The sequence below is a fragment of the Haliaeetus albicilla genome, chromosome 5 (genome assembly GCF_947461875.1).
Source record: "Haliaeetus albicilla chromosome 5, bHalAlb1.1, whole genome shotgun sequence".
Classification (NCBI taxonomy): domain Eukaryota; kingdom Metazoa; phylum Chordata; class Aves; order Accipitriformes; family Accipitridae; genus Haliaeetus; species Haliaeetus albicilla.
The window spans coordinates 28,830,400-28,840,447 of record NC_091487.1 but is presented as its reverse complement, the minus strand read 5'-3'; the positions used below and the strand labels follow the sequence as shown (position 1 = coordinate 28,840,447).

The 10,048-nt window shown below is 53.8% G+C and overlaps 1 protein-coding gene across 1 annotated transcript; it reads right to left on the bottom strand.

The window, feature by feature from the left end:
• Nucleotides 1–6,107: 6,107 nt before the first annotated feature.
• On the bottom strand, nt 6,108–9,799 carry NFKBIA (NFKB inhibitor alpha). Its single transcript, XM_069783974.1, is given in 7 exon segments — nt 6,108–6,842; nt 7,372–7,632; nt 7,750–7,838; nt 8,323–8,533; nt 9,047–9,155; nt 9,505–9,748; nt 9,751–9,799. Coding segments are annotated over 7 exon segments (996 nt in total). The 5' UTR covers nt 9,785–9,799; the 3' UTR covers nt 6,108–6,794.
• Between the last annotated feature and the right edge of the window lie 249 nt (nt 9,800–10,048).

Sequence of the window (10,048 nt, the reverse complement as noted above, 5' to 3'; positions counted from 1 at the left end):
ACCTGCTCACCTCCCTCCCCCTGGGACAGAGCCAGAGGAGAGGATGCCGCGGGGGAAGCTTAAGCATTTCTGTGTGAAAAGTGCTGCTGCTGGGCTGTGAAGGGGACGAGACCACCACCGACCTGGGGGACCTGCTGGACCCGTGTCTGCTGCCGGCGATGTCTCACCTAGCTTTCGCACCCTGGTCGCACTGCTGCCATTTTCCTCTCTGCCTTCTTGCCGTTTCACAGTTGCTGAACATGCCCTCGTGCTGTTTGATCACCTGTTTAAACCTGGCCGACCGCGAGCAAAGCCTGCCAGCCTCCCACACTGCTGCTGGCTAACCCCTTTTCCGCCTAATTATTTCAGTTTCCACACGTTTGAGCTCTGTCCCACGAGGGAGATTGTCAAGGCAGGAGACATGGCAGTTTGTGAGCTTTCCCTCGCCGTGATGGGGTGGTCCAACAGCTCGGCCCCACGCATTTAGCCTGCTACTGCTGCTGGGGGTCAGGGCTGCAAGGACGGGAACACGGAGAGGTCTGGGGTGGATGAACAGACGATGTTGCATGTTTTACTACAGCTGTAGTGGGCTGTTTGAGAGGAGGTGAAGGTCAAGTGTGCTCGGGGGCGAGTGGGTGGTGTGAATCCCCCTCCTCAGGAGGGTTTTCCCCAAGCCATGCTTGGCACAGGCCCCGGGGTAAGGAGCTTCCATGCAGCTTGGGCGGGGGCTCGTTTGTTTGTTTGCTGGGACAAAACATTTCGGAGAAGCTGCTGCCAGGAGTCAGATCTAAGTTTTTAGATGAAATCCAGAAACATCAGCCTTGACGCACGCCGGAATGGAAACCCATCCACCTAGAAAAAACTGAAAGAAGAGAGTCGTTTCGTTCTGCATGCCGCACAGGCCGGGCAGCCATCCTTACCGACTCTCAGTCCTTCTCAGCTCAGCACACACGCAGAACTTTGACTGAGACGTGGCATGTCCTTGTTCCACACAGAGAGGAAAAACACCACACGGGTCCTCCCATGCCACAGGAGCAAACACTACAGGCTCTCCTTAACACCGGTCAGTGCTCCTCCGGGGGGGCTGCGTCTCGCTCGACCCCTGGGCACTCCCCGGTGCAAACAAGGAGCATTACTGAAGTGGAGCCGCAGCGCTCACAGAGGTCTTCCGTAGGGCCTTGGGAAACTCCCTCCTCCAAGCTACTGAAATTCAGGGGTAATAATTAACCAAGTTAAGTGTTGCACTGTAACTATGGCCGTGTGCCCTTCACGGTGCGTGCATGTTAAAAATACTTGTGTTTTAAGGCTCTTTCTTGCAGGACTTGGCACACATTTGCTTGTATTTTGCTTTCAGCTGGAGGGATGAAGAGCTTCCCTTGAAAGATGTGCAGGAAAATGAATCTAAATTAGCTAAAACTGTGAATGGGAAAAGGATTTAAATTAAAGGGGTGCAGGCCTGTTTCTCTGGAGCAGGGAAGCCCCCGGGGCTGGCGATGGGCAGGCAGGAGGCTGCACTCCCGCTGCTGGAGAGGCAATGGAGCCCGGTGCCATAGCTCATGGCTGCTGTAAAGGGGTAAAAGTGCAGAAGGGAGTGAGTGGGGAAAACCCCAGCTCTCTTCTGACAGCGACTGGAAAGTCCTGTTTGGAAAATTGGACAAGGAGATGGTCCTGGGAAAATCTGAGTGCTGGAGCAAGGGGAGGGAGGGCAGCCAAACCTCCAGTGTGTTGGGGGGAGTCTCTGTTTCAACCTCTCTGGCGGCTTCTTACATTATGGCCTGATGGATCTGACAGCATTTAAAGGGAGCCTTTTGGCCCTGATGTTAATGCTTCAGAGAGCTGTCTGAAGGGATGCGGAGGTGAGAGGTGCCAGAGCTGTGACAGGCGCTTGCTGGAGACAGGGAGAGGCTGTGCAGCGGCCATCCCGGGACCATGTGCTGTCCTGGCTGGTGTGAGGGGCCAGGACTTTCCTGCTCCCTCGGGATCCCACGCAGCTCTCGTTCTCCAGCAAAGCACAGTGCTGGGAGCACAGCGATGCTGGAAAAGCCCATCCTCCACCCCCCTGAAGTGAGGGCGGGCTTTCACCCCGGGAGAGAGTCCTCCCTGCCATCCCTGCACTCTGTTCTGCAATTCTTTCTTCTAGGAACAACCAGATGCTTAATTATTTCCACAGCTCAGCTTCTGCAGAAAAATGATCTGTGCTGGGCCCCTGCCCAGACCAGAGTCCACCATCATCGAAGATTTTCCATTAAAACCGGTCACAAATGATGCTTGTCCTCCTCCTCCGATATCACAGTATCTTTCCTCAGGTTTTGTTGCTGGTTCCACATTTTCCTTTCCTCACTCAACCATCTTGCTCATCCAGACCTGAACTGACGCTGTGGGGCAAAGCCAGCAGCAGTGAGGCTGCCACTTTTGGGGATGGATTAAGGGTCCTGGTGGCCTCACTGCCTTCTGGTGCCTCGAGTCCTGCTGGGGCAGGCAGGTAGATGTGCCCACCAGCTGGATGCAGGGCGCACGGTTGGTAAACACTGTCCGTTGGCCCCTGTCTGGCCCTGTAGTTCATCTTGGTGTGCAAAATGCTGAGTAGTCAATAGGGAGCCCCTTCCTAACGTCAAAAGGCTGAAGGGTGAGGAGGAGGACAGCAAGAGTTAAGGCCTCCAAGTTAGGACTGTGGCCCCTCGTGATGTCCAAGCCCATCAGCAGGCAGGCGGGCAGGCAGCTCCTGGCACTGCCCGTCCCACCTCTCTCTGCTGAGGGGGCTGAGAGACCCACAGCTGTGTGTCAAACAGCCCACACAGCCCAAGCTGCGTGAGAGGAGCACGCTGCACCAAAACCCGAGAGCGGCAGGGCAAGCAGGCGAGGAGGGCGGTGAAAGGTTTTTGCTCACGACTGCAAAGGTCAGGCTGGCGCTGGAGTGAGTGGGAGGATGGACCCTCCTCGTGCATGTCCCTAGGTGCAGGGCTGCCTTTGGACCTTGCTTTTAACAGTTTCCAAAGCTGCAGTGAATGGAAGAAAAAGGTTCCCACTTTTCTGGGGGAAAATCAAGGCCCTGGGCTCTGCTCCCCACCATTGCCACCCTGGCAGCCTGCATTTTATCTGTCACCACCATAAGGGTCTTGAGAAGTCCAGGGCTGATGCTGAGTGAGCTGAAAGGCAGGAGAGCAGGGACTGAAGGTGGCCCCTGGGTTGTGGTGGGGCGAGGGAGACCTGCAGCGAGCTGGAGCACGAGGAGGAAGAGGAGGGTGTGGGAGGAAATGGGGAGTTCAGCTCTTTGTGAGCAATATAAGGAAATACGGGAATATCCCTGTGGGATTATCAAAGAAATTTACAAGCACAGGCAGTGGGGAAAGGCTAGAAACAAAAATGCAGCCTCATGCTGTGCAATGTCATGATGGGTGAATGAGTTCATGGTGAGCTGGTGTTGCAGGAAAAGAGGGACGGGGGACCTGCGGAAAGGTGCTCACCCTGGAAGGGAGAAAAGAGCAGGCAGAGGCGGATATGGGTGCTGAGGGCAGTAAGAGTGGAGGGGCCAGGCATGGTACGAGCTGAGGAAAGGAAGGAGGCTAATGGAGAGAGGAAATTAAAACAGAACTTCACAGGACCTTGATCTGCAGCAGCGTGGCTGCTCTTGAAGCTTGCTGAGCCACCCAGGGCAGGTGGCAGAGGTGCTGAGAGAGAATTTTGAACCCTGGCCCAGTGCAGGGAAGCACCGGCAGGAGGACAAGCAAGAGCAAGCTAGTGCACTCTGCTAATAGCAGCTGTGGTGGCTGAATAAGGAAAAAGCGATGCTGGCAGAATAAATGCATAAGGAGTTCTTGCTCTGAGTCCTACAAATGGGACCATGCAACATATCTGCCAGAGTGCCAAGAAGGTAGCATGAAGGCAGGTTATCACCAAAACCACTCTCAGAAGGTCTTTCTAAAGACATAGGTGTGGAAAAGCCAGAGACAGGGTGGACACACAGCAGTTAAGGGTGTTTGAAACTGGGGGTGTGGGGTGTGACCTACAGTGGACAATCTTGTTGTATCATCAAGTGAAGAGGCAAAGCTCTGCACTGAATGGCCTCACATTAGCAATGCAAAAATACACAACATGCCCTAACCTATTTTGCTAACAAAGACATATTCTCAGATTAATCTCCATCCTACCTGCTTTACCTGTGGTTCCTCTGCATACGATACTTGGTTACTTTTGCATGGCTGTTAGAGGCAAACAGTAGCAAAACCAGCATGCGGTACCTGGGCAATGATTTGTTTAACTGCAAAACTTCCTTGTACAGTAAAGCATTTGCTTCATTTATTAAGTTATTATAGAGTTCTTGCAAGATTGTAGCAGCACCTTCCCAAGATACTGTTTGTCTAAATGTTGCAATGGGCAGCAGAAAACATACTGCTGCCTCCAAAACTACTCGGCCAACCTGGTACTGCTGATAAGTGCACTTTCCTCCCTCCCTCTGGCCTTCGAATAAGAAGTATTTGCATTCAGATGTTATCTATTTAAATATTTGCATACCAGGTCCAGCCGTGTACCCAAGCACTTCCAGAACACTGATACCTATAGCTGGTGCATGCCTCTGCAGGACCTTGACAGCATTTCCAGCTCCCGCTTTTTGCAGGGGGGAACTGAAGTGTAGCCAATGAGAGGAACATTGCCTTTCCTACTCCCAGCCCTGGCGACATCGTGTTTAGTCAAGCAAGGCTGAAAGTCACTCAGGATTCTTTGCTGGCAAAAAACCTGTAGCAGCAGGTGGATAAACGGCCTAGTCCCCATCCCCAGCTCAGATTTAGTGGTCATTTGGAGTGCAGGGTGAGTGCCCAAGAAGAAGAAGGGTTTGGCAGATTCTCACCCAGCCCCACACCTGGAAAACTTTGCAGGTTTGCAATGCAGGCATGGCCCTGTCTGCCAGAAGGAAGTTTCAGTGCATACACCTGGGCTATGCTCATGCAATGAGAGTGGAAGGGAAATAAAAATGACTCAGGATGACAAATTCATATAATCCTTTCCACAATGGCCTTTGGCTCCCATGCAAATTAGGAAGTATCCAGCCAGCTGTGGTACTCTTCCTCATACCGGAGAGCCCTCCTTAGAGCAGGTCACGTGTCAGGAACCCCTCAGGAAGAGCAGGGCAGAAAAAGGAATGGGTGTTCCTGTACAACAGGGAGCCATGGCCTTCTCCAGTGGCCTGAGCTGGGCCAGGTGCCAGCAGCACAGAAGTCCCCTGGCCAACACTCTTGGCAGAGCTCAGTCCTGCGTCAGCAGCTCTGCTGCACCCCATCCCCGTCCAGGGGGTGATGGCACAGAAGGAATGAGGCACGGCCGCCCTTCACGCAACCCATCCTTTACGTGGTCACACTAAAATTAGTCCTGCACTGCAGCAGGCTGCCAACAGATAATCAGGTGCAGGTGCGGATTTGAGCAAAGTGATTCTGTCTGTCTGAATGCTGGAGAGAAACACACAGGAATAACTGGAGCAGGTTAAAGCCACAGCCTCAATTCAACGAGGACAGCTGTAGCTCCTGCAGCCGGGAAGGGGGGAGGCCCCACGCCTGAATTTCAGGGGCAGAGGGCAGCAGCACGTGTTCCCGGGCGTGTGCTCCTTCTTCCCGTGGAAAACCCCTTTGGAAAATCCGAAGGTGTCCGAGTTCAAACCGGAGCTGAGCCGGGTGATAAACGAGAGGGCGAGCGGGTGCGGGGCTGCACTGCAAACCTCCAGCCTCCGCCGGCAAGTCCCAGCAAGAGCTGCCGCCGTGTATTGGAGCTGGAACGAAAGGTGCCACGAGGGCGGGCGGGTGGGTGCTGCCACAGGTGGCCTCAAAACCCCTCTCTAGCGGCCGGGTGGCCCGGTGCTTGGGTGACGGAGGGGGAATACCAGCCTCCCGACCCGCCTGCCGCAACGGGCGCAGGAAATGACGCCTACGTCTGCTTCCAAAATTAGCTGCAGCAGAAGGGCTGTGAGAGCTGTGAGCTGCTTAGATGTCTGACTGCTGCCGAGGTAAACCACCTAAAACCCCTGAGCCTGTGACCCTGTCGGTCTACTAGGTGTTAAATGTTTCTTAAAAAGCGAACCAGGTGGATTCCCACGTATCTCAGGATGACAAGGTGGGCAACGAACCATAACACAGACCAGGTACAGTAATCTTTTTTTAATAAATACATATCTCACATGTACCAAAATAATTATAAACAAAAAATGTACAGTATTTACACAATATACAATTGCTAAAAAGTGTAGCAATTATGACACACATGGTGTGAAACACACAGTTTCCAATGCCCACAGTTAACATTATTGCTACTTTCTTCTAACAGTCAGGAGGTCACCAGTCCCTTGGTTTGACTCCTCCACCTGGGACACCCCACCAAGAGCAGCTGGGGCCAGTCAGTAAGGCCAGGGAGCACCACCAGCCCAACACAGATTAACACGCAGTCTCCGAGAAGATGGGGGGTTGGTATGAGCCTGCCTTGCCACGAGGCGACACGCATTCCTCGTGGTACTTAACGCCAGAAGATAGCTCTCTGTAACCAGCAGGTTGGATGTGTAGTCTTTGTAGGGCTGAGAAGATTGGCTATGTGGCTTTTTATCAGGCGGTGTGAATAATCACAGATCTCTACTGATGTTACACATCCCACTCCTGTATTTAACACAGGCCAGAACCTGGAACCGTCCTGTTACAATTACGTGCTCCTTGCTGGGCAGTGTAGTATTTCCCTCCTGGTTTTTCCCTTTGCATTGCGACTTTCTTTTTAAATGAAGAAAGTCAGTCCTTTTTCTATACATATGTACACAGTCACTTCTTTTCCCAGATAGCTCTGCTTTAAAATGCCAGCTGTCGTCCTCCAATAAGGCAGTCATCGTATATAAGCTGCAAGAAAAAACAAAAGGCTGTTAATGCAAAACTCTTACTGGGAGTATCGTATCCACTCTGGGATAACTGCCAAATTCTGCATGCCCTGACTTCAGCAGCATATAAAATTTCTACACCGAGGTGGTTTCGTTTGCCATTTAGCAGCACTGAGAACATCAGAAAAACAAACGCTGGGGAGGAGAAAACCACCCATTAACTTGAATTTTATCTCACAAGGTTCTGTAGGTGTCAGCAACAGAACGGTGTTCAGACAACTGTGTTGCATGAAGCTAACCTCCGTTCCCTCATGTTATTTTTTACATTTTATTCTTAAATTTATTCTATTTATCTGCTTGCCCCAGCTGCCATCTTGCTGATGGTTGATCACATAACCTTACTTTATGGGCTATTTATAAATGTCTGTTATGTCTGTTATGCAGGTAAGGGGTCACTGGAGCGTGTCATCAGAGCAGCATCACCAAAAAAGAAAAACCTACAAAGGGCAAGATTTTCCCCTTCTCTTGAAAAGGTGCAAATAGCTACTTACTTCATCCTCTGTGAATTCAGGCTCCGATTCACTGCTCTCCTCGTCCTCACTTTCTGGCAACATCTGCAGGTCGGCTGTGGTCAGCTGCTTCAGCTGTTCCTGTATGCTGGAGTTGTCTCTTCCCCATGTGAGCTGATAGGGGGAATAGCCCTGGTAGGTCACTTTGTTCACGTCCGCCCCATGTTTCACCAGAAGTGACACCAGGTCTGAATTCTGCAGGTCGACAGCCAAATGTAGTGCCGTTCTGCCATTGCATGGCTCCTGCATGAAAATAACAGAAGGTTTGGGACGTTAGGAGAGCCACAGCCAGTGCCAGACCTGTTGATTCTTACGACTACACAGCCCTGCTCGGTCAAATTCACAGCACACATTACATACCTGAGCATTTACATCTGCTCCCAAGGACAGCAAGTATTCGACAATAGCCAGGTATCCTTGAATAGACGCCAAATGGAGACATGTATGTCCTGCAAAACACAAATGAAGGGAAAATTTGCGTAAGTCTAACCTAATGCCCTATCATTCAGCTAAAGTCAAGACAGGATGGTATCTAAGTGTGCACTTCATCCATGACAAAAGGGTGTTTTCCAGAAGAGCTTTCCAGCTTCCAGTAAGTATGAATAACAGGGTTGGATTTTGGAAAGATTTCTTGGAGGCTTTATTCCAGTGTTTGACTGCAACTAACTGTAACCAAAAAAAAGGAGCACTGCAAAATTACTCACTAAAAATGCAAAATTCAAAGCTGCGAGAGCCAATAATCAACAGTAAGGAGGCCTACGAGGCAGTGACATTTTAAAGAAGTCAGACACTGCTGTGTGCTTTGGGCTCCTCAACTCTCAAATGGGCACAATGATCCTTCTCCAGCCCTCTAGAGATCTTTGAGCTCTACGGGCCATCAACCCTGCCCTCAGTACAGCACACCGATATCGATGTACAACAGCGTGCCCGTACCGTTGTAGTTGGTTGCCTGCAGGACAGCGAGGAGGTGGTGCGGCTGGCAGTACTGCGTGAGGACGCTGACGCTCCTGAGGGAGCCCTGCTGGCAGGCAATATGCAGGGGGGTGTTTCCTCGGAAGTCCCTGAGTTCCAGGTCGCATCCGGCCTTCAGAAGATGCTCGGCAATTTCAGGCTGATCGGTGATCACTGCCAGGTGAAGAGGAGTCTGCAGGCAGAAGAGAAAACACAGACCCATAAGTTACACTGCAAACTTGGCAGCAACGTCTAGACAAACAGACCCCTTGGCCGCTCGGTGATTTGTGCCCCCAGTTAAAAACATCCCCCCTAAACTCAGGTCTTTATGCGTCCCAGCATGTTGTATAGTTGCCCTTTAGTCTGGAAGTGATGAACTTAGGGCTCTCCAGACACCGAACAGTCAATCCATATGAAGGCTACAATTAACATCCCAGTAAAGAGGGATGCAACCCATTGCATCATATTTGAAAAATGCGGGTGTTAAATGCCACTCTCAGGGGAGAGGAAGCCTTGTACTAAGGCTGGCTGGAGCCAGCTGGGGACTTTCCTGAATGTAGGCTTTGATTTAAGTAGGCTTGACTTAATTGATTCCATCAATTAAAAAAAATTCTGAAAAGGACTTTTCTGGGTGGGAATTCCCCAGAGGGCTCCTGTGGGGGTGGCGGGGGCTGATCCGGATTTGGGGCTGCAGAGGCGCAAGTACCTGGCTGAGGTTGTTCTGGAAGTTCAGGAACGCGCGGTCCCCGGCCGCCTGCCGGACCACCTCCAGGCTCAGGGCTTTTTCCTCGTGAATAATCGCCAAGTGGAGAAAACTGCGGAGGGGGGAGGGGAAACAAACATCACAAACGGAGCGACGGGCGTCAGAACCCCCACGCGAGCCCCCCCGAGGCGGGCGGAGGGGCGAGGCGGGCGCGGGGCCGCTGCCGGGTCACGCGCGGGTGTCGCAAGCCGGGGCTTTCGGCGGCCGGGGCTTTCCGCGCCCGCGGGAGCCGCCTCTCCCTGGCGCCCCTCCAGGGACTTTCCGCCCTCCCCGCCGCGCCGCGCCGCGCCGCGGCCCGGCCCGGCCCGGCGCCTCCCCGCCGGCAGCACAGCCTGTCCCGTCCTCAGCCCGCCCCGTCCCCCCGCCGCGGCCGGGGCCGCGACCCCCGGCCCCCCACTTACGTGTCTCCGTCCTCCGTCAGCTGCTGCGCCCAGGCGGGCGGCTCGCGGGGCTGCAGGCGTATGTCCTCCAGCTCCTTCACCAGCTGCCGGTACTCCTCCTCCTTCATGGAGTCCAAGCCGCTGTCGTGGCGGTCGTCGAGCGGGAAGCCGCCCGGGCGCTCCTTCTTCGCTTGCTCGTAGCCCTCCATAACCGGCGGCTCGACGAGGCGGCGGGCGCTGATCATAGCGGCGGGGCTCCGGCTCGCTGCGACTGAGCGGCGGCGGCGGCGGCGCTCCGCATATACACCCGGGCGAGGGGATTTCTGCGGGGGAGGAGCCGCCGAGGACGGGAATTTCCAGCCACTCAAAGCCCGACCGACGGGTCTGGTCCTGCTCGGCGCCGCCGGCGGTGGCAGGAGGGCGGACCGGCGCGGGCCGGCCCCTTCCCGCCCCTCCGCCGCCCCGGGAGAGGAGGGGAGGGGAGAGCCGAGCCGAGCTCGGCCCGGCCCGGGAGGGGACTTGGCGTTTTTCCACGGCAGGGGGGAAGTACTCGCCTCCCCGGCGT